The sequence below is a fragment of the Neopelma chrysocephalum genome, unplaced genomic scaffold, assembly GCF_003984885.1.
Source record: "Neopelma chrysocephalum unplaced genomic scaffold, ASM398488v2 Primary Assembly neopelma1_323, whole genome shotgun sequence".
Lineage (NCBI taxonomy): Eukaryota > Metazoa > Chordata > Aves > Passeriformes > Pipridae > Neopelma > Neopelma chrysocephalum.
In genome coordinates this window covers 557,394-581,176 of record NW_020897986.1, presented here as the reverse complement: position 1 = coordinate 581,176, position 23,783 = coordinate 557,394, and the positions used below count along the sequence as shown (strand labels likewise).

At 48.2% G+C, this 23,783-nt stretch overlaps 1 protein-coding gene across 5 annotated transcripts in view; it reads left to right on the top strand.

Annotated features, from left to right (window-relative positions):
• The first annotated feature begins 4,444 nt into the window (after positions 1-4,444).
• Positions 4,445-23,783, top strand: part of BDNF (brain derived neurotrophic factor) — a 39,759-nt gene continuing 20,420 nt past the window's right edge. Inside the window, exon 1 of one of the 5 annotated variants that reach the window (XM_027705312.1) lies at positions 4,445-4,754. In XM_027705312.1, coding sequence (XP_027561113.1) covers positions 4,752-4,754 — 3 coding nt within the window. In that variant the 5' untranslated portion in view covers positions 4,445-4,751. Of the gene's footprint in view, positions 4,755-5,484; positions 5,669-5,785; positions 5,808-22,992; positions 23,158-23,432; positions 23,663-23,783 lie in introns of those variants that run through there. The other 4 variants (XM_027705307.1, XM_027705313.1, XM_027705308.1 and 1 more) reach the window with 4 other exon arrangements.

The window sequence follows — 23,783 nt, the reverse complement described above, 5'->3', positions numbered from 1 at the left end:
ATATGAGCTTGGCATAATTTGTGATCTTAGAAGAAGTCAATGTGCAAAATGCCTCCTGTTGATGGTGGCACTGAAGCCCCTCTCTTGTGGGCTGAGGTGGATGGGAGCCTGAGCTCTCTGCTGGCTATGGACCCACCACCCTACTGCAGGGGTCTCACCCCCTTTTCCCTCCAAACATGCTCTTGGAGGCGAGCCCATGACAAGCCATTCTCTGAGGTACAAACACAACAAGCACACATGCTGCTGCCTGCCTCCTCCAGAGGATTTCCTGGTGCTTTTAGGAGACTAGAAGCAAGATGAAATGTTCTAGCACTTTAAAGGAGGACAAGGCATTGGTGGGAGGCTTGTTTAGTATCTGAGTGGGATCATGACTACGATGTTCATCTGCATGTTACCAGCATGGAATACACGCAGTTTGAAGACAAGTAGGCTCAGAAAGAAAGGAAAACTTCCAGGGAGGGAGGAGGCAGAGTGAAAGACTGCTAACGCTTGCAGCACGAAGATCAGGGGAAAGATGGAAATACCAGAGCAAGATAATCTCCGGGAGGAGGAGATCAGGCACAGAAAATCAACACCTGATGGGAGGCTACCCTAAATACCTACTGGGAGGCTGGTATTTACCCTCCAGGCAGTAGCAGGGCAGGCGCCAAATCCTCCTGTTGAAGAAGCAGGAGGTTACCAGCAAAACTAGCACACCATGACCCTGAGGGACCTTTCTTTCAAACACATGATTAGATTGCTGGCATGGAGAGAAGCTGGCAGCCCCGTTTCACACTAGCAATGATGTCACATAGCTCTTATTTCAGAAGCATCTCCGTAAAGTTGACAGCTACTGTTATCGTCTGATTCTGCTCAGATTGCTAACGTTGGTGTCTGAGGCGGGTTTTCAGTGATCTCTGAAGGAGCAGCTGTGCATAATGGATGGAAGGTGTCTTTTAGCATGTGCTTAGCAGTTATCCACACATTTTGGTAGCCTTTCAACTGTGTGAAAAAGCCAACCAGTAATAGCTCATTGTTTTCTAAGGTATTTTAAGGAAGGAAAAAAACACTTGCAGCTTGCTTAGGATTTCAGGGTGTTTCCTAGGTTGGTTTAAGGCACTGTGACTTTTTAGCCATGCTCCTGCATTAGCTTCTTCACATTGTTTTCTCTTAGAGAGGGAAAATGTAGGACCGATTCCCGCTTAATTAGGCCTCATCTGCTAAACAGTTATGTCACTATTTACATATGAGTAGTCCCCACTGAAGTCAAGTCCTGCGGTTGTATACTTCATCTGGTAACAATGTAAATCCAAGATAAACAGACTTGGAACAAGAGATGTACATTGCCTTATATGTATGAACTACCTGCATAGAGCAAATGCTGTGCCCTGTCATTCTGGCAAACGCTCACAGCTATCCTGTTTCAACACTCTGTCAATGGATCACCTGATTATCAGTTTTAAACGATGGGCTAAACTCTACTCACTAGTCCCAACTTTTACTGAAGTGTATGACTTGTCAAGTGAGTAACTTTGAGTCACTTGTGCCCCTCTACGGTAAGAAGGAAAAATAACCCTCCACACCTACTCACCTTAAGTGATTTTTCACGGCCGGGTCTCCCATGGCCTAGGAAAAAGCTCTTCTAGTGTTAAAAACCGTAGCTGGAAACAAGACGTAGGGAAAGGAGATGTCTGGAAACTCAACAGGCATCTGGGTTTAATTCTACTCCCTCCCCTCTCTAATGCCTTTATTGCAGGAATCCCTCACAGCTGTCTGACAGAGGAGTGACTCTCCTCCATCATTTGTGCCCATTAACTGATGTCCCGACTTCAGCTCTGGTCCATCAGAACGACTTGGGCTGTTTGCTCACCTGTGAATGGCACCATGAGGAAAGAACTATGATTTATGCTACCTCCTCCTCCTCTTCTGCCAGATAATTCCCGTGCTCCACAGCGTCCCGTTGTACCCTACCAATGACCTCTTGTTCTTCCATAGGCTTTTGTACCGTTCCCTTGATTACTGTGCCGTATTTATTTCATGAACTACATAGAAGCAATCTAAAGCAAACTATCCCCTCAGCAAACACGTGCTTAATTGGGTCTATTGAGTGTGAGATGGGTTATCAGTTCTCACCTATCCCCGGGGAAGTGGGTGGAGTCCTGTGCTGAAGCAGAAATCCTGACCAGGAGCTCTTCCAGTTAGCTCTCTAAAGGGTATCTTTGCTTGTGGTTCTTACAGCACGACCCTGGGCAAACCCCATCAGTTTGCTCTGGAAAAAGCAGCTGGACAGGGCTAGATGTCCAATTCCTGCTGTGGATCTCCTGGGAAGCTTTTGTTGAAGGGTTTTTTTGTTTTTGGTTGTTTTGTTGTTGTTGTTTTTTAATTTAACGTTATTACATCAGTATAATACTATGACCCAGCAAAGGTTTCTTCTGGGCATCTCTAACAGCTGAGAGCTTCATGAGAAAATGAAGATATCTAGAATTTAATGAAATGAGAAGTAGGAACAGTGCTGCAGATAAAGTACTTTCTTACAAGTGCTACAGGTAGAATTAATTTCTCAATGAGAGACTATGTTTCTTGAGCTATAACATAAGGATGTAGAAATATGTTTTAACTCATATTGCATCTTTAGAAAGTTCTCTCTATAAAAAAACCACTGAGGATGCCACAAAGTCAGAAACTTGGAAGATTTAGATATGTATTTATGTAATCCAAATATGAATTGTGCAACTTACTACCCAAAGTAGATACTACCAAATAATTTTACTCCCCCGAGGAAGAGGCAGAAGCAAACTGTTTAGAAGACTGGGAGAAAGCACTGCAAGCCCACTTGTTGAAACATATACACTTTTTTTTTTTTTTAACGCTAATGCCATTTAAAACCCGGTATTCCTGATGAGTATTAACACTAACTAGGAGTACTTCCAGCTGTTGGAGGAAAACTTCAGCTTCCTAACTGAAGATCAGTACTTAAGGATGTATCTCAGGTGACACCCTATCAGTGATGGGATGATCTGCCGGGTGCAGTGTTACATCAGCAACAGCCTTTCTGACGGGCTCTGCCTGTACATGGCTTCCAGCAGCACGTGGTGCAGGTGAAGGGATTCAGCAGTTCTCCTCAAGGCAGCTTTGCTGGAGACCACTTGACTTTTCCTCTAACACCTTGCCCCCGGGACAGCCGAGGCAGGAAAGTACCAGCTGTACCAGTCTTAGGGCAGCATCTGCTGGTTATTGCATGGATCAACATAGATGGTTGTCATGGAAGAGGCTGCTTGCTTTGGCTCCCAGGCAGAGGTACCTGGGACTCGGGGGGCGGGAGAAACGAGCGCTCTGGAGAGAAGCGACCCGTAAATGCAATTCCAACAGTCAATCAGGAGAGAACGGGAGTGGACGAGGATCTTCTCGGTCTTGGGTGGGTTTTCTGGGTTTTTTGTTTGGTTCTTTTTTTTGTTGTTGTTGTTGTCATGAGAGGCAGCACCCACAAACTTTGGCAAGTCCAGGTTCCGTTGGCTGCAGTTCGCCTTCAAAGGCGAAGAATCCCGCCCCACCACCCCCACCACCCCTGCCCGCACCCCCTCCCCGCGGGGTTCTCTGAGCCGGGGAGGCGGGGCAGCCACCGAGAATAAACTCGAGATACTGAGACAAAATGGGGACGAGGACTTTGTGAGCCTTGGCAGGAGTAGTACCGGGGCTCGGCCACCTCTCTCGGGGAAAGAGACCGCAGTTACGCCCAGGTGTGAGGGTGTTCTCGCAACGCAAGCGGGCTCGAATGGACCCAGCCACAGAAATCACGGGCGGAGCCGGGACGCTGCTGGGGCTCCGGGGGGAGGGGAGAAGGGGAAGGAAAAGACAGACAGCGGGGATGCGCCCGGCTTCCCTCCGCCTCGCCGGCGGCGGGGGCTCGGTACGGGGTCGGCGGGGCAGCCCACCCCCGGGATGCGCCTCCCGGTGAGGATAGAGCGAGGAGGGGGAGAAAAAGTGCGCGGGGAAGTTGCGGCTGGGGAAAAGCAGGGGTTTCCGAAGGCAGCTTGTCTTGGCAACTGTGCCATGCTCCTCTTGTGGCAGGACCTAGTATGCAACAAGTCCCTGGAGCACTTCCCGTGTGAGCGCAGACCGAACGTGACATTAAAAAAACCCCAAACAAATAAAAAACCGAACAAACAAAAAAACCCCGAACAAACAAAAACACACGGGGGGGGGGGATGGGGAGGGGGAACCAACCACAAAAAACCTCCAAATGGTTACTTACCTGTCCTCACTGCAAATCTCCAGAGCCGGCTCGTCTTGCACGGCCCCAGGTGCGAGCCGGGAGGTGGAAGGAGGGCGGTGGGAGTCAGGGCTCCCCGCACGGCGCGCCCGGCCGGCCAGGACTTTCTTCGGGAACTTACTGTCCCGCTCCAGTTTCCTGGGAGGCGGCTGCGATCACGTTTTATACTGTGTTGTTGGTAACCCCTCTCATTCATTAAGATCACGTAAGAACTCAGAGGGAAACGTGACTCTGAGCTAAGGCGTTTGCGTAAATCTATAGGTTTTTAAAACTCCCTGCCAGTTGCTTTCTGTCTTCTGTAGGCACCAAGGTGGTGGAGAGTTTAAGCTTGCGGATATTGCAAAGGGTTATTAGATTCATAAGTCACACCAAGTGGTGGGCGATCCACTGAGCAAAGCAGAAGTTCTCACATGATGACTTCAAACAAGACACATTACCTTCCAGCATCTGTTGGAGAGACTGGATTTTAAGACACTTCTGTCTCCAGGACAGCAAAGAAACAATGGTGAGTACCTATAAAAAAGCCTATTTTTAATAACTGGAGAGAAGAACAAAACAACAACAACAACAAAAGCTTGAGATGTTGCTTAACGACAGTATCTGATATCACGGGCTCGGCTTTCTAGTACTTAATACACCAAAGCGCGTAACCCGCGGAGGCCGGGAGAATCGTGTTTTTAGACAGCGTAACTTTAATTGCGGCGCTCTTTGATTTAGGGCTGCGATGGAAACACCGCGTCTGAGAGAGAGAAAACTTGGGAGCCGTCGCGGCCGGGCTGCCGCCGGGCGCTCGCCTCCCCTCCCCGGCTCGCTCTCCTGCCCTGTCTCCCTCGGCGGGCACGGGAGGCGCCTGACGCCCGCCGTCGGGGGGGACGGGGGGGGCCGTCGGGGGGGGGGGGGGGGGGGGGGGGGCGCGGGGCGGCGCGGCCGCGGCACGTGACAGGCGGGGGGCCGGGGCTCGGGGCGGCCCGGGCGCGCAGCGGGCGCGGCGGCGGAAAGGAGCGGAGCGGAGCGGGGAGGCGGCAGCAGCACCCTGGACAGCGGCGGCGGCGGCGGGGCCCCGGCGGGGGGCGGCGGCCCCGCACCGCTCCGCATCGCCTCGCCCCCCCCCCGCCCCGGGGCCCCCCCGGCCCCCCCCCCCCCCCCCCCCCCCCCCCCCCCCCCCCCCCCCGGACCTTCCCCTCCCTCCCCTCCCCGCCCGCCGCCCTCTCGCCCCGCTGGAGCTGGGCTAAGTTGAATTCCTAGCGGTGCGGGCTGGAATAGGAACAAGAGAGGAGGGAAGAAAAAAAAAAAAGAGAGAAAAAAAAAAAAAAAGAGTCTTGCAAGCTCCGGGGGTTGGTTTGACGGTGTCAACTTTGGGAAATGCCAGTATTTATCTCCGCGATCTAGCCACTGCTCGTGGTGTTAGCTGTGACCAAGGTAAGCGGAGGGGGAACCCCCCCGGCGGCCCCCTCCGGCTCCTGCCTCTCTCTCTCTCTCTGTGGTGCGGGGATGGGTGCCTGCTCTTTGCCTAGTTTTGTTACCTTGCTGGCTGCTCGGTGTGTGAGGACTAGAAAAGGTAGGAGAAGCTGGATGAGATTGCACTACGAGTTGAGTTAAGTTGTGCCTGATTTAACCTGGGAATTTCGTCTATGTGCGTGTGCATGCTTTGGGAAGAGATGCAACTGATCTTTACCTAGAGATGCAGATGCGACGGATTTTTTTTTTTTCCTAGCTAAGGATGCAAGTTGATTTTGCATAGCTGAAGAGATGCAGCTGAGCTCTAGCTGGCACTGTGCACGACTGATCTTACATAGATAAAGAGACGCAGCTGATCTTTACCTACATGGAGATTAACTGACCCCTCTGTGTACGCAACCTACGGCTGAAAGGGAGAGCCGTGCATGTATTGCTGATGATCCAATATCCGCATCTACTTTGCTATAATTAATGATGTGAGTGCGTGCGTGCGTGTGTGTGTGTGTGTTTGACAAGCCTGAAACCCAAACGCAGCCCCCCCAGCTGGAGATCATTCGGATAAGCTTTCTGCTCATCTCCCTGTCTCTAGTGCCTCCCCCCACCCCCCCCCCCCCCCCCGCTCGCTTCCGATTCTTCCTACGTAGAAATGTAGCTAATAATATTTAGTCTCCGGGCTAAAAATAAGCTCTGGAAAGTCAGCAGTTTGGCGGAGCAGCGGCGGTAGCAGCAGTGCTCGCAGGTAGCGAGGCTCTGGGGGTCCCCGGCTCTGCACGGAGAGGCTGTGCATCGCCCACCCCCCCCCCGCTCCCCGCGCCGCCGGGGGCAGTGCGCTCCCGCGAAGGAGGGTCCGCACGGAGCCGCGCTGCCCCCGCCGCCCCGCTCCAGCCAGCCCGCGCCTCCCCTCCCGGGGAATCCCGGCCGCCGGGAGCCACCCCTCCTCCCCGCCCCGGCGGAGCCGAGGGGCGGCCGGCCGAGCCCCCGAACGCGGCCACGGCGCGGGGGCGACGGGCGCTCCCTGCGGCAGAGCCGGCGGCGCCCCGCGGGCCCCGCTGCGGCGCCGGGGGCCCGCCGGGCGGGAGGGAGGCAGGCAGGCAGGGAGGGAGGGCGGATCCCGCCGCCCCCGCCTCCCGCCGGGCTCCCGCTCCGGCTCGCACGTAGCGCCGGCTCGCAGGGAACCCCCCGGCAGGCGGGATGCCGGCCCCGCCGCGGGGGAGGCGGCGGCGTCCCCCACCGCGCAGCCGGGCGGAGCCGCCGCGCAGGGCACCGCGGGCTGGGCCGGGCCGGGCCGGGCTCCCCCCGCCGGTGTCCCCCCGTGCTCCCCCCGCCCCCGCCGCGGTTGCCACGGCGACCGCCTCCCCCCCCCTCCCCCCCAGGAGGCACCGTCCTGCGGAAACGGGGGCGCGGTGCCGCGGGGATGGGGGCGGCGGGGATGCCGCCCCTCCACCGCCCACTCCGCCCCGCGCCCCGGGAGAAGCTCTTCGCCGGCAGCCCCCGGACGGCACCGCTCGCCGCGCCGGGCACCGGAGCCGGGCTGGGTACCGGAGCCGGGCCGGGCACCGGCACCGGGCGCAGCCAAAATGGAGGTGCTGCAGGACGGCACCGGAGGGGCGCCGGGCGCGGGGCTCCCACGGAAGTCGGTCACCTGGCGCCTCTGCTGCGGTGGTATCTGGTTGGGGTGGCGGGGTTTGGGGTTTTTTTTATCACGAAAGCGAAGCGGCCGCTCTCCTCTCCGGGAGATGCGCTGCCGGCGGCCCGGGCTCCGCGCCGCGCCCCCGCCCCCAGGCCGGCCGGGGAAAGGGGCCGGGCAGGATCCCTCCGTGGATTTTTCCATTTTCACTTGGAGAACTTGCGTTTGCTGGGGATGCCTGTCAGGGTGCCATATGAGGCATTTCTTGGCAGCTCTAAGGCGAGGAGAGAGGAGGCCGAGAGGAGCCAGGTCGCAGCAGCATCCGTCATTTGCAGGCTGGGTGAAACTCAAACACTTGTAGTTTGCAGTGTTGGTTTCATTAAATTCATAATGAAACGTCCTCTGACCTTTTTTCACCGAGGATAAAGTCATGTGGTAGAGCTAATATCTGGATACATCCACTGTGAACTAATGGTTGATGAGCCCTACTAAAAATCTATCCACTTCCCAAAATAAATTGTTCTGTTATATAGGAGGTTGCCAAGGAGCTTCTATTTATATGAATTTTCCACTCCATGCATAATGTTGTGTATCTTCCTATATTTTAGGTTTGCACCCATTACTTTCTTACCAGCTCTTAAAAAACTCTGATATTTCCCTTTCTGCCTCTGTTGCCATGTTTCTCTTGAATTCTAATCATTCTCTGCAGAGATGCATGGGACAGGCAGCTGCTAACAAATGACACTGGGCCATATTTGGTCACATTTGCTCACGGTGACTCATACCTTAATCTGCAAGTAGCTTTATTGATTTTAGTATCTACTATTTCTCCAAGAGCTGTCACCACTTTGGTGGTGGTTCATCACCACCTTTCATCTCTTACGGTTATGACACCGTAAAATGTCCGATCTTCTTTGAATATCTCTTCATCCTGCAAAGTTTTGACATGGCAGTCTGTCTTTCCCCTTTTTTTAATAGTTTTATTTTACCTGGTACCACGAGTGTGGTCTTCAGTGGGTTGGTGTCTGTCAGGTGTCTGTGTCCAGCATGAGATTTTTTTTTTTTTAATATGGTATTTGACATAGGTACTGCCTCTGCAAGTTTGCCATTCTCAGCAGCTCTCCATTTGGATAACTTCTTGGATTTTCAGCATTGTTAAACCATTTCCTGTTTCAAATGGTCTGAGAGTTCTCAGTATTTATTTTTAGTGGCCACCATTCACAGGCATGTGTGCTGGCGGATTAATGTCTAGCATTTCATTAATCTGAGGTGGCTGGATGCATACATTTGTCTTTTTACAGCAAGCCCTTTATATCTTTTCTTTATCACACCAATACTGTTGAGCTCTTAGAAATGCCCTAAGAAAATGCAGACTGTGTGCCATTTAGTAACCATAAGTTGCTTCCTAAATACAGTGGCATACGGTTGCCCTGCCACGAGAAATTCTGGAAAGGTGGATGAATCCCAAGGGACAGATTTTCCTTAGAGCTGTAAGTCTTACCATGAATCACTGTAGTAAATCACCAATGAGCACTTGAAGATGTAGGTGCTAGAATTTTTTTAATCGGATGCGCAAACAAAGAGAGTATCCATGAGATTTCAGGAGAACTAGTTCATTCCTCTAGCAAAAAATAGTCATGTCAAGTCCTGTAAAAAGGATCTGTAAGAAACAGTACCTCTCAAAATTGTGGAAAATCAGTAGGTTCCCTAGACCTTGGGAAAGAGACAGGTAGCACAAGGTAAAATACATATGGATAGACACTTTCACGGCTCCCTCCCCTTTGAGCTAACATTAGATTGGGGCTAAGAAACTAGGGCTAGCAAAAGCAGGCTTGTCAAAGTGGTCCTTAAAATGGATTTGATGGCTTTTGGGGCATGAAGAACTAGAAAGAAAGAATGAACAAATGCGGGACTGGTTTTTGTTATCCTCATTTTCATTTACGGTCAGCAAGTCCAGCTAATCATAAGGACCACAGAATATGGGCAGATGATATGTAAAAAAAAAGGTATTACTTTTGTATGCCTGAAAGTAGGATTTTGAAACAAGTGTGAGTATCCAATGTTTCTCTTGTGTATGAGTTTCCAAGCGTTTTTACACCTCCTTTCTGTGTCTCTCCCACCACATTGTTAGGAATACTAAAATGCCCTGACAGGGAAATGTCAGGGGACATCCTGCAGTGCCCAGGGCACGTGATGAGCAGGTTCTCATGCAAGCTGCTCACCAGCTTTGGTGAATCCCTACACCCACATGCCAGCAAGGTGTAGGGTAGGGCGCTGGCTTCTCCTATGAACTGAAAATATCTCTGAGACATACTCTTGCAAAATTGTAGCCAGGAAAACATACCAACTGACATGGAGTTCATATAACAACTGCCCACCCATTTCATTATTTCACAAATGTGTGATTCGTGCTTGTGAGCTGTCACCATTAACATTTCCATCTGTCTCAATATTGCTTCTATTCTTAGTTGCTTTGTGATAGATGTAGGTGTATGAAAAGGATTTTTCCCCCCCTCCTTGTGTCGTGAAACAAAATAAATGAAAGCCACATATCTGTATCCACGCGTTTCACGCAGGCAGCAAGAAACACAGGCACTTTTGTGGCACTCCCATTACTAGATGTAGAGGTGGAGTAAGAAGCAAGAAGTGAGTAAGCAGGAAGGGAAGTAAGAAGTCCATGTGGCCTCTTGGTGCTGCCGGAACATGTACTCAATGGGGAAAACCATAAATAAGGCAAAATCTAACTGCAAAAGAATAATATTGCTTTGATTGCCTTTTGAGCATGCAGTTGGAGAGACCTATTTTCCTAACCATGTAAGCATGGGAATAATTTTACTTACCATGTAATCCTAATTGGTCTCTTCCTGAGGCAGTCTCAAAGGGAAAATAGCTGTGACACGCTTTGGTGTTCAACAGATCAGGTCCTCAGCTGTGTAGATATTTCTAAACTCAGAGCTTTCGAGCTTACTCATCGCTTGGACAAACAGAAAACTCTTTGCGTAACGTAGGCAAAACCTGCATTTCCCGGTACCTCTATGCCAAAAGTGGAATCGATGGGCTACCAGTGGAACTGCTCTGACATTTCACAACAGCCTCCAGCAAAAGTGAAATCTTGCTCCAGTCACCTTATTCGTGGCAGAATGCAAACTCATAGTTTCCTGATGGAAAAAGTCTCTTGAAGTCGCTAACGGATGTGACTGATTTTCACCCCTGGTGCAGGTTGACGCTTCCCAGAGAGGCAGGGATTAGCCAGGTCTGGTCCGTGGCATAAGCTGGGCTGCTGGGGGGTGGCCCCTGCCCCTCCTTTGCTCGTGGAGAGCCTTGGGGCCAGGACATTGCCACGGAGCCAACTCTGCTGTCGGTAAGTGGTTTCCTCACGGTCCCAGGCTGTTGTATTGTCTCCCATGGGGAACATTAGTGGTGGGACTGTAATGGACCAAGGTCTTGCCAGAAGTGGCCAAGTGTATACTTTCTCTTCCCCCTGCCTTTTCGTGGTTTGGTCTGTCTTTTTATTTTTTTTTTCCTTCCCAAAATAGCACACAAAACCCCAATTTAACAAGCGTAAACTGTACACTCTGGCCTCCAATTTATTTTGACATTTGGCAAGAATGATTATGCAACATGTTCATTAAGTCATAACATTTTCGCTACTTTCCCATTCCAGATCCTTATTGACTGTAGCACATGTGAAAATAATGAACTTATTTATTCTCCAAATGGACAGTAGACCCCAAAGCTCCCAAGAAATAGCATTGTTTATGGATGTAATGTATGCAGTGACTTTTAAGGCCCTAGGTCTCACCTGACTGTAAAAAAAATAATGGTTCATTTCTGAAAGGGGTGAGGACAAGTTTATCATCCACTAAAATGTTTATAAGACTGTGCAGTTAAGGAGGTCTCATCAGACCAGTTGTTTCTTTTTTCTTAAACAGAGCCTTTGTGGGATTTGGGAATAATGCAGTAAAAAGTTATGGTAGTAGATAATTAGATGGACCAACTAAAAGCAATATGAAAGGGGGCTGGTAGCACAAGGATTACAGAAGGTGTGTGGGCATTTTGACATCCAGAAAACATTATAGATCTGGTCTCAGCTACCTCAGTCTCATGATGATAATTAAGAAATGTGGGTGTAGAAAAGCTCTTTGCATGGTTTGGTTGGATTATTGCTGCAGTTCAAAACACAATTGACAGAGACACCCACATTGGACATGATTGCCCTTTGATGAGGCAGATACTGACTTTTTAAAGCTGACACAGTTAAAATTATGTCTAAAGTTTATGGGGCCACAAGCTTCACACTAGACTCCATTATTATAACAAATGGTAAAATACAAGTCGAAGCCGTAAAAGAAAAAGGGAGAGGCACGCTGAGGAGGAAGGGACCTTGGCAGTGGGAAGGCTTCAGGTTTAACCCTTCTCTCATCTGTTTGGCAAGACTAGAAGCACATGGACAGCGTCCAGGGGGTTGGCTCTGTAAATGTGTCTTCTTTAAAGAAAGACAGGAGGCAAGATCAGCGAGTCTGGTTCCATTGATAACCCACAGAGCGTGGGTTCCTGTACAGCTTGTGTGTTGTGTGGCACACCTTTCCAGCTCTTTTACCTCCATTTGTTCACCAGCAATACAGAGATGTTACTGAACTCCCCTCTGAGCACTGAAAAAGGTAAAAAAACCCCACAAATTAAAAAACAAAGCAAACGAAAAACCCCACAAAGTTTGCATTTTTTTATGCGTAGAATATGTTTTTAAGAAACACTTGTGAATGGGAAGAGAATGATGGAGGCTGTTTAGGTGGTGACTGCTCGAGCCTAAGACAAGACTTAACATACTCACTCTTGCAGCATATTATTCTAATATTAGAGACACTAAACCTGTACAGCCATGGAAATGTCAAAGTATTGACTTCAGCCCTGATCATGCATTCAGGTTTCTTTATTCTTTTACATGTTACCTTGAAACATCAGCAATGGAAGGAGGTTGTATGGTGGCCCACAGGTTGTTCTGTATCTGTCACTTAGCTCCCATTCAGATTTTCCCTGGGGAATCAGAAAAGGCCACACATTGTCAAGGCAGACAGAGCTGTGAAAATATTTGACATTTCAAAATTGTCTTTTTTTTCCAATATTTTCAACACAAACTCAGTTCTATATTGTTTTACAGAGTGTTCAAAGATGCTTTCAGTATTTCCCTCTAAAGCTATCATCAGTAATCTGACAATGACATTTGATAAAATATTCAGATTCAAAGCAAAATAATATCATGAAAAGACAATGGATTTAATGGATTTCAGGGAAACAGGTGGTTACCAAAGGGGAAAAAAAAAAAAGGCAGCTGATTTCTGACAGCAAATACCTTTTGAAACCCAACCAACTCCACTGAGAATGGGATGCAGCAATAGCCATGAGTAGAGGCCACGAGACGGGAGCTGCTTAGGTGTTAGTTGGCTCTGTCAAATACATGTTCACTCACATCTGCCAAAAGTTTATAAAACCATCTGAGAGGATATTTGGCTGAATTTTGTAAACAGATAGCTGATAAAATAGTATTGACTGGGGAAACAAAAAGTCTTAGCAGTTTTTAAATGAGGCTAAATCCAGGGTTTGAATTTTCCAGTGGATGACGACACATCTCAAACATCCTTTACTTCTGTACATCTCTTGCTGTAGCCTGAAGTGTGAAACCCCTTATTCTGTTGCTGAAAACCTGTTGTATCAGGGAGCAAATAAAGAATAAAGTATCTATTGGTCAGAGTCATTCACAGGAGTGAATCTTACAGTATTTCCCATACAAATCTCTTTCCGTGTCCCAAATTTGGTATATTGACTAAGTTATTCTAAGTCCTTGCATCACACTCATCATTCATCACTGAACACCTTTCTAAGTGGCATGACTAATATATGTCACACGTTTTGCTTTCATCCTCTTCCAAGGGAACAACTATTTAATTGTAGGATTTTTCTGTGCTGGTTTGTTTGTTTGTTGGGTTGGTTCGTTTGGTTGGGTTTTGTTTGGTTTGGGGCTTTTTGGTGTTGTGCATAAGTCTTTCACAAAGCTCTTGGTGGTTGGTGCAAGAGGTAAGAGTTTAATCATAGATTCACCTGTTCTCTCTCTCTGTGGCATTCACTCCTATATCAGCAGTCAGTCACTCTATCCACCACTTATTCCCCAGGCAGATCTGATTCTCGTGCTTTTTCCGCCCACCACCTGTTGTTTTCCTCTTCCCAAATCCTTCACCTAGAATCAGCTGCCCAACCATGGTCATAGCCCAGGAGACCCACTGCTTTTCTCACCTCTTTTTTTTGAGCTCCTTCCAAGACCCAAATGTCTCTGACTTCAGAGGGGCTTTTAATCCCCAGTCTACTGCCTTTGGCACCAAACAGTTATTTTTATCATCTACTTTCCCATCAAAGTTTTTCTACAGCATTCCCTAAAGAAAATTCTGCTGGCTCTCAAATCTTAAGGAAACCAAAATATCTGACAAGAAGGCTAAGTCCTTAAAAAAGCAAACCTAGAGAGTTAATTCGAAATGGCCAGAATTTCCTATTCACTTTCCATACGGATTTTCCAGACAAAGGATTTTTACATCAAAGGGTGTAAATTCAGACTAATGCAAGGCATACACTTTGGGCCAGAGGAAAAGACAAAGATGATGGACCTTTCTAAATTATTTTCTGTTGGGTCCATCAGCCTGTCCAAGAGCAACAGGGTAGGACCAAAGCCACGTACTGACTCGCCTCCTTGACCACCAGAGGCCGTTTCACCAGCAGCTGCTTGCATGTGACAGTTCTGATCAGCATCAGAACTTCCCTGCAGGGCTCCTGTGGGCTGCATGGACCCCCTGCCAGCGAGGAGGTGTGGGAGCACCAGGAGGTGAGCGGGAGTGATGGATAGTGCTGGAGACCTGGTAGGCCCAAGGCTGGCCCACGTTAGGGAAGCAGCGCTTGGATGGAAAAGAAATAGAGATGCATCTTGCCCAATATGGGGGAACACGGGATGAAAGGTCCATCTTCCCAGCAAGCTGGCTTAGCAATCCCTCAGCTTCTGCAAGCGTGTCCTGCTTGGCTGTATCTGAAGCCTTGATGATGGAAGCTGTCCACTGACTTCTGAGTCCGTGCTTTCTGTGGGCTGTTAGTGAGGATTAATGGTTAGCTAAAAATCAATTGGCTAAATTTAGATGGAGGTCTAGTACCAGTTTGTCAAACAGACAATGAGAATGTGTTTTTCATCTGCTTGTCTTTCATTTGTATTAGCACTCAGGCTGAGCCTTTTTTCCTGAGTTTCTCTAAGCCCATCAGTGTGTGGAATTAGCACAACGTTCATTCACTGCAAGGGTGAGGGCCTGACAAAAGCACAGCAAACCCAAACTGCAAAATAAACTACGTAGTCAGTTATGCTTCCCCAGCTCTGGTAGCTGATGAAATTTTCTGGCAGTTAACAGGGTCTAAATTAAGAAGCTAATCAGAAATAAGACTGAAAATTGTATTGGTTCTTATTTACTTTCTTTTATCTTGATAGAACTTCTTAAAAGAATATTTTTAGCAGATCCTTTAAACATTTGTAGTAAGAAGCAATAGACAAAATGTCATAATTTCCATATGAAGGAGTTTCTCTCAGTGCAATTCCTATATAAAACAGCTATTTTATCCTAATATGGTCTTAGAGCCTAAGTAACATATTCTGTCGCAATGACTTTTGCATCAAAACAATTTTTCTGTTTCATATCCAAGAAGAAATGTTGAATATTTAAATTCCATATCCTTTTTGATCTTAATTCCCATCACAGAAGAGCTCTTTAGGCCTCATCAATGTGCTCTAGGTGCAATATCAGAGTATATTTTTCATATTACGGGATCTAACCCAAATTAAGAAACCAAAGGGGTAGAAGCTATACATGCCTGGAAGGGAAAATGATTCTGCTCGGAGCACGTAGCAGGGTAAAGCATCAAACAGAAACGTAACAAAAGTCTAAAATAAGGGTTTTAATGCCTTGCTGCAAAGTCCTTGCTGAAAATCTAGCACTCAGCTCCCTTCTGATTTAAAAACTTTGCATTCCTGCTGACTTGAGTGGTGTTTATATTCAAATAAGTAAAGGCACCATGAGTACAAGTGCAAGTTGCAATAAATTATAGCAGATTAAGCAGGCTAACTAATGAAATACAAAGAGGTGTTTAAAGCTACCACTCCCTTGTAAGCATTTACGTTTCAGATGTATAAACTACATGAAAAATAAACAGTGTCCAGAAAATAAATGTAGATAACGTTGTTTACGGATTTATACTCCAATGGCACGAGTCCTGAACCACCAAGAAAGGCCCCACTAAATGTCTTGCCAAAGCCAGGGGTGTATTTTACTTGAGTAGTCTTTGAGTTGTATCCAACCCTAAAAATAAAGGGGCTTTGAGCATGTCAAATGCGGGACTGCTTTCCTCCTGCTTAAGGTTGTGTTCCTACGGGTTTTGTAGTGGTGGCCGTGTCTCCACTGCTGGATGCTCCTGCCCCACCTCAAGAGCCACCCTGTCCTTGTGCAGGCTGGGGCAGACAAATCGATACGTTTCCCCACTTGAGAAACGGTGTAGAACGTGAGGAAAGTTATTTTAAAATAGCTTAAAATTTGTATTGATTTTCTGAATCAATATTTCAGGATTTTTGAATTCCAGAGTAGCCGCACATCCGCCCTGCGTCTTGTTCCCATCTCTCTGCATCTATAAATGATAGTCTGAGCACGTCACGTGCTGCAGAGAGAGAACCAGCCACGCATCCAATTACCCCCATACCTTCCTGGTGAGGAGGAAAATAATATTTTAACAGGAGTACCCAAAAATACAGCTATACTGATGCCAGCTACTATTTAAGGCAATTCTGCGACGCAAGTCAATGAAATAATTTCATCTGGCCGGCGCAGAGGAATAAAGGTCCCTCTGCCATTCCCACTCCTTGGGGCTTGGTGCTACAGGGGAAGGGAAGAGGAAGTGGGGACGGGACCCTCTTTGTTGGCATCTTTTGCTGTGTATTAGCTCACCTTGAGGATCGGGAGGGCACATGCCCCGGTGGTGGCTCTTGCTGCTGTCAGTGCTCACGTGCCACCCGGGCACTCCTCTGCCGAGGATAAACAGACCATCCCTTTTATCTGGACAAGTGAAAACTGCCGGACAGACACGTGGCTGCCTATTAATCTCCGAAGTGGAATGTAGTAACATTTACACACAACATGGTTCCAGTCATTAAATTACTGAAGGATGAACAATCCCGAGTGCTCAATAAACAGAAAAGGCACCGTACAAACGAAACGTTCTAGTCAGGGGAAATTTTTTGCTTTAACATGACTAATCCAGGACTTGTTTCTTGAGCCGCAAGTCACAGTAACTGGAGGAGGAGAACATAATGTGGTCTGGATTTCATTTTGAGGACTATCTTTAATTTTTACTGCTGCACTGATAATTTTAGTTTGCAATTAACAAAAATATCTACCGTTCCTCAAATACTTCCCTCTTTAATGCTTTAGGTGGTTAACACAGAAAATGTTTTGAACTCCAGGGTTGTTTCTTAGGTGAAACAGCTTGATACCCTATTTAAAGAAAAAATACCCTGGATTCATCTTTAAACACATCAGCTTGTTAAAAGTATTGACGTGGCTGTGCTTTAAAGAGGGACTGAGCCAAAGCACCTTAACCTCTTCGGGAAGATGTAGACAACTAAGGGCAGCATAAAATGCCTTAATATGAAAGTCGTGCAGGGCAGTAGAGCCAGAAGAACTATTTAATGTTTACACATGCTTTTCATTCCCAAGGATCTCCGCGTGCCCAAGGAGGATCCCTCCCTCCAGCTCCTGGCCAGAGCAGGGTCCTGTGGGAGGTGGGCACCCCAGAACAGCTACCAGCCCCCAGCACCCAACGCCATCCTCCAGCTCCCCTCCCCGACTGTTTGCTTTAGATCTCTTATCACCCATCACCCTCCGGGCAACATCGCTGAGCTGCCGCACCTGGCAAATGGAGTGCTTGAGCTTGATGTCTGAGGAGATTTTAGTTGCCTAAAGAGAAATAAACTACAAAAGAGCATTCACAGGGCTGTAGACCTGGGATCTGGGGGCTTGCTTAGTTTTAGTACATACCCAAAATATGTTCTCCACAGTTAGGCACTAAAGAGGGTTTGGTAAGGCATACACCTACTCCGACAAGCTGCCTGTCTAAGTTTATGAACCCCCTGGAATCTGATCCCTTTAAATATTAAAAATAATCCACTGTATTGCATCTAATTGAAACCCACTGAATACTTAGAGGAAAGGAGAGATGAGTCAATCCCAACACCTTTCACCCACAAGTGCACCAACAGTTTTCTGATCTTCTTTAATCATAGAGCTCCAATGGCCTGATTCGTCACAGGAGTGCATCTCCAGCCATCTAATCTTTCCACACTGGGCTCAGGTTTCCCCCATCCCAAGGAATCACACACAACGTCTTTGGAGAAGAGGGGATTTTCTTTTTCCCTTCCCATGTCTGCAGCTTCCTCAGAGTCTGCACTTTTGCTGTCATTGTTCCATGCCCTCTTTGCTGCCTGCTGCGGTGGAGCCGTGGCTGGGCTGTCAGCAGGAAGGTCAGGGGTGGGTGGGGAAGGGCTCAGGCACCGTTCGCCAGACACCCAGTACACTGGATACTCTCAGACACAACCCAGATACTTTGCTCTTTGCTCAGGTACTGGGTTATTAAACATGCCTCCCAAACAACAGCAGTAAGGCAGAGACGTTCAGGAGATGAACAGCCAGTTTTAGTGAGTGCTAAAGCATCAGGGAACGATAAACCCAACTTTTAATGTTGCCGCTGGGTTGTATTCATTCTCTTCCTATTTTTTTTCCCAGTTTTCACCTTTTTGGCTGTGCCACCATCCTCGACAGCTGCCCTCTACCCCTCAGTGTGGGGCCAGCCTGGCACAGCTCAACACTGGCCACAGGACCAGGTGGTCAGGACGAAGGGTGAACTGTCCTCCTGGCTTCCCCCAGCCCTTCTGCACAGGGAAGAGGGATTTCGTACGTGGTTTAGGACTCCCACTGTCCAAGCAGTGCATGGAGTTCATGCAAAACCCCAAAAGGGAAGCCTGGAGGCTGGGATGGGGAGGATTTTCTTTGTGTGGGTGTGGGGGTGTGTGCGCATCATTCGATGCATGTGGTAATTGTCACGCATGACACACATATTCCATTTCTGTGACACTTGATGCCAATAGAGACAAGTATATGAGCAGTGGCCAGGAACAAACCCAGAAGGGGCGTGCTCAGCTAACAAGTATGTTCATGAGCAGCGTAATAAATTTATGTGTAATAGACACATGTATTTCCTCGTTTGCAAAAAACTAATCTGCACCTACCACAGAGCTGTCAGAGAAGCAGTTTCATGCACATGAAGTGTGCTAAAATCCCTGACTAGAAGGCATGGGACAAGATCCAGGGTACAGATCCCACCATGTGATGGAAAGCTGGCATACCTCGAGCAGACATGAGAAGAGACCAATTATTTTAATTCTTTGTTGGAGTTTTAAAATCACTTTTGCTGTAGCTGCAGGGTGACGATTCTGAGCTATTAGGTGGTATTTTCTAGAGGAAAAATGTTGTGGTTGTGGTGCCTGTGATTGAAAGGGTAGGTTTCCCTGCTTTATCCTGCGCACGTGCAGCCTACAAACTATGTCTAATGAAAGATCTTTGGATTTGTATTCCTGTCTTTGCTGTTTCACACAATACTTTCCCTGCTAAAATGAGGCTGAAAGGCCTCTTGACAGATGTTGTTCACTGAAAGCGAAATTAAGCTCGACATTAAGAGCAAGTACCCTGTGCTATTTAAGGCTCCAGTAACCAAGCAAGCTGCTTGCAGACCAGAACCACGGCAACTCTTTGCAAGCTGGACACGAGGTAGACCACGAGGTTGTGAGATCCAAGTGCCACCAACCCCAGGGCATTACCACACAACACTGATGCCCAGGAGAGCCTGTGACTGTAGCTTGGCCAACCCCTGGGTGCAAGGGGTGGGCTGGGGAAGTGGTCACCACCATCTTTCTCTCGTCATCTCAGTCACAGCCTGTATGATCACAAAGATTTTACAAATTTGAGCAGAATTTGGGTTTGGTCCTCAAAGATGCCGAGGGTTTTCTAGTGTCACTGATGTTAATGTGGAGCATGAGGGGCTCTCTTGTGTGTGCTGTGATTCCTGAATCATCAGAAAGTGGCATCACAGCCCAGTCATCTTCTTATAAATGCACCATGCCTGCAACTCCCAGTTGTGTAGATAATCCATTGCAGTTTTTAGCATTAGTTGAGTTGGAAAAGTTTATTTCCATGAACTTTCCAGCCCTTTAATGTGAAAAAATAGCAAATAAAGGTAACTAGGAAACATGAGTAAATATAATTAAACATAAAATGCTTGTAATGATATAAGAACTGACCTCAGTGAATTAAAATTTTTATAAGGAAAAACTCTTCTAGCATCAAAACCCAAGTACATCAACAGCATTGTCCCTTCTGTAATCAGGGTTAGTTTATATTTCCTGATAGCTGAGTGAGGAGCAGTCCAAACTGTAGCTTCTTGACCTTTTCCTCATTCAAAAACAGGTCAAGATACTACGTGAATAAAATGGGAGTGTAAAGACACATTTTGGGGGGGAGACTGAATCACCAGTTACCTATTGACTAACTATGGACCTTTTAAGAATGTTACTCTTTTCAAGTATTGACTTTTTTTATTGCTTCTCTTACAATTGCAATGGGGGAATTTAAGAGCCCCACAAACTACTTTATCATATAATTAGTTTATCAGTAAATTTGGACCTTGTACATCAATCACTATAATGCACAACCTCCACTGAGACAGAAACCAGATGTGCGTGCTTCTGCTTTCTTCTTTATAGTATCTACAGCATCATTAGTGCCTATGCTGCAGTTTAAATTGAATTCAGCAAAAAGCAATGATCTTACCCTCCTGCAAGCAATCTGATATTACTGCAGGGATAAATCAACATTATGTTGATTGACAACTCATGCTCTTTCCCTGTTGCTGTATGGAAAAGGGTGAAGTGTGATTTGTGTATACAAAACTAATAATTTTCATAAGTCAGGTACAGAAAAAAACACTCGGTTTCAAAGTAAATGCTGCAAGGTGGGCATATTATGACAATAACACCAAGAGGCTCCATACACTGAATTATCTGAAATCACTGGAAAAGGGCCTGCCTGCCCATTTCTTCCTCATGCAACCTGTGGTGTGACTTTCCTTTCAAGTGCCACTCACTTCTGACATCTGTACAATCCAAATGGGAAAAACATAGCTGCTCTTGAGACAGGCTGAAGACATCTCTTTGAGACATGACAAGAAAGAACTCTTTCTGGGGCTACCAAGTAAACATTAGGCTGTCTGATTTTTGCATCCTATGTATCCCACAAATTTCCATGGTGAGGGTTTATGTGACCTCCACGTTTATAGTACATCTTATGGACAAAGGAGTGGAGCTCCAACCAGGGCAGTGTCTCCATGTGATGACTATCAGTTGCTTCACATACTAATACTTTGTAGGCCAAATTTTTGGGGATTCATTCATTCATTCATAAAAAATTCTCCTTGAAGTCAGGGTCCAATTGAAAAATATGAAGACCAGCTTGCATGTGCATTAAAAATCCAAACAGGTAATTATTTACACTACTTTTTTCATTTTCTCAGTAATCAAGCACTGGCTGGTAATAATCCCCAAAGGGCTGATTATACCAGCAAGATACAGCAGCTCTCTGACCACACCTCTTCCCCGGGAAAATCTGTACACCGGCGCAAAAGGCAGCATGTTTGTAGCAGAGCAAAATTGGAATTTCATGGTTGCCTGGAATTAATGGTTCTCACGTTCTTAGCAGAGCCGAGCTGAAAGCGCGTACCACAGAGTGAGGACTTGTCAGGCGGTCCGTAACACACTTCCTTTCCAAAATTAAAAACTTGTTCTGATTGCAAGCAGACTTTTTCGGAGTATGTGCCTTCTCCTTCACTCCTGAGAACAGGCCAGAAGATGCTTAAGTGTTTCTAAAGCATGATATTTGCTGCTGCTCATCTGCATGTCTAGTGTACCAGGAGAAGAGTCCTTCCTCCAGGAATAACACGTGTGTAATGTATCACATTACAGCTGATTAAAGTAGCCTCTGCTGCTGCTGTTAAACTTGACTGGCGGATCATCCAAATATCTTGCAGGCATCATCTTATGAACACAGAATATTGAAATTGTGCTCTTATCACTGTACAAAAAGGCTGCTGAAAACATGCTGCCTTGGTGAAATCGGGCACCCACACTAATACAGTTGTACCTGGAAAGCGGAGTGGTATTGTGCAGAGAAGTCTAAAACAGGTAAATAAAATGCACATTTTAACTTAGCAAGTGCCAGTTACAATACCGCGTTTGAAATAGGTCCCGAACATCCACACAACATTGTCACTGAGAGATATAAGGTTTTATCAGTGTATTAGAGTGGGAAAAGGAATGGCTGGTGCATTCCTAATGGCAGAATTTTAATAATACAGAAATAGCAGAGCAGGACTTGGCCTGAAGAGCTGCCTTTATTAGTGACTATCAGCCAGCAAGGGCTGGGCGTGACTCCTCAGGCCCAGGCTGTTAGTGAGGACTTACTTTGAAAATTTGTCTCCTTTCTTGTAAATTGAGTAGATTTTGACTGGGAAACACCGAGACTAAAGAGGTAGAACTGTCTTCTAGCTCAGTGACACTTTTAGTTCAAACACGTGAAACCAAACCCCCAAGTGCAAGGATGGTAATGTGGTACTTAAACATGATTTTTAGAGAGGCTCTTAAAGCTGCAAGGGTTATTAACCACCAGGAATCTTTCCCTTAATATATATTAAAAGCTGGTTTATATGGAAAGCGTTAGGTGTACTTGAATTTCAAACGCCTTGGTTATTTTATTACTTTACCAATCTAATCAATGCAGGTGTTTCATAGCAAAAGCACACAAGCAGTCACACTGTCTGAGGGCAGCAATGAGTTTCACACATTTCTCCTAGTATAAATAAATAGCCACAAGTGTGCTGGAGTGACTGGGCCTTTGGCATTAATTGCAATTGGATGGCAGTCAGCCTTGAGGTGCAAAAACATACGTGTCTTAACGGATTCATAAAGGAGTTGGGATATCTTCTTCTGAAAATCAACCGCTTCCAATTTTACCAGTTAGGGGACAGGGAAGGACAGAGGTGGGGCCACCACAGCCCAAGCCGGGCAGGGGGTGCAGTCAGTGCCTGTCCCACAGCTGGCTGTGCCGTGGGATGTGGCACAAGGTACCGTGCCCCTCCAGCACATGCGTGCGCTGCCACTCGCCGCAGCCAGCCCAGCCAGGGATCGTGCCATCTCTCTGTCTTTACCAAGATCAAATGGAGCTACTCAATCAGGGGATGCCATTATTGCCTCCACCATGCAATTTCCACTATCAATAATTTACTGTATTGTGCTGCACGGGCAGAAGGGGGAAACGGCCAGACAGATTTTTGACAGGGGGTACGGAATCCACCCCGCGGACGGCGGGGCAGAGCCGAGCAGGGCGTTTCGCCCGACATCCACGGGCTCCGCGCCCGCCCCTGTCTCCGCCGGCGGGCGCTGGCGCGACGGGCGGCCCCGCTGTCGGTGTCGGCCCCCGGCCCATCCCGGTGCCGGTGCCGGTCCGGGCAAAGCCGCCTCGGGGCCGCCGGGGCTTGAGCGCCCGCTGCGCGCCTGCAGAAAGTCACCGGTGTAACGTTACCTGGGGCGCTCATTAATAAGCAATGCCTGTTATTATCTTGATTGCATTCTTAATAGGCGAACTACGGAGAGGTCAGCGCGGGAGCGATATTTAAATGGATCGGGCTTGCTTAATACCCGGCGGAGTAAACCAATATCCCGCCGCTGGCGGGCGAACAGACACCCCCCCCGCCCCACTCGGGGGGCGCCGGGGGAGCGGAGGGGAGCGGAGGAGAGCGGAGCGGAGCGGAGGGGAGCGGGGCCGGGCGGGCGGGGCGGGGGCGGTGGCGGGGCCGGGAGGCGGCGCGGAGGCTCTAAGCGGGGCAGCGCGGTGCCTGCGGCCGCCGCAGCCGCTGGCCGGGGGCGAAGCCGCTCGGCGAGGAGGAGGCGGCGGGGCTGGGCCGGGAAGCTCCGGTTGGGCGGCGGGAGTGGGGGATCCGGCTCCGCTGCCCTCCCGCCCCTCATAAAGCTTTGATGAGACACTTGAGACGCCGCCTGTGTTGCCGAGGCGGCGGGAGGTGGCCGGTGGGACTGGGCGCCCGGGAGAGGATGTGACTTCCCGGAGGGGACCCGGACCAGGCTTTGTGTGGACGACAAGGTACGCGGCGCCCCGCCAGGAAACTTGGAGGGGCCGGGGCTCGGGGGGGTGCGGGTGGCTGCGGGGCTGGGCGGGCGCTGGCCGGGGAGAGGCGTCGGGGAGCGGGAAGGGCGCGGGGGGG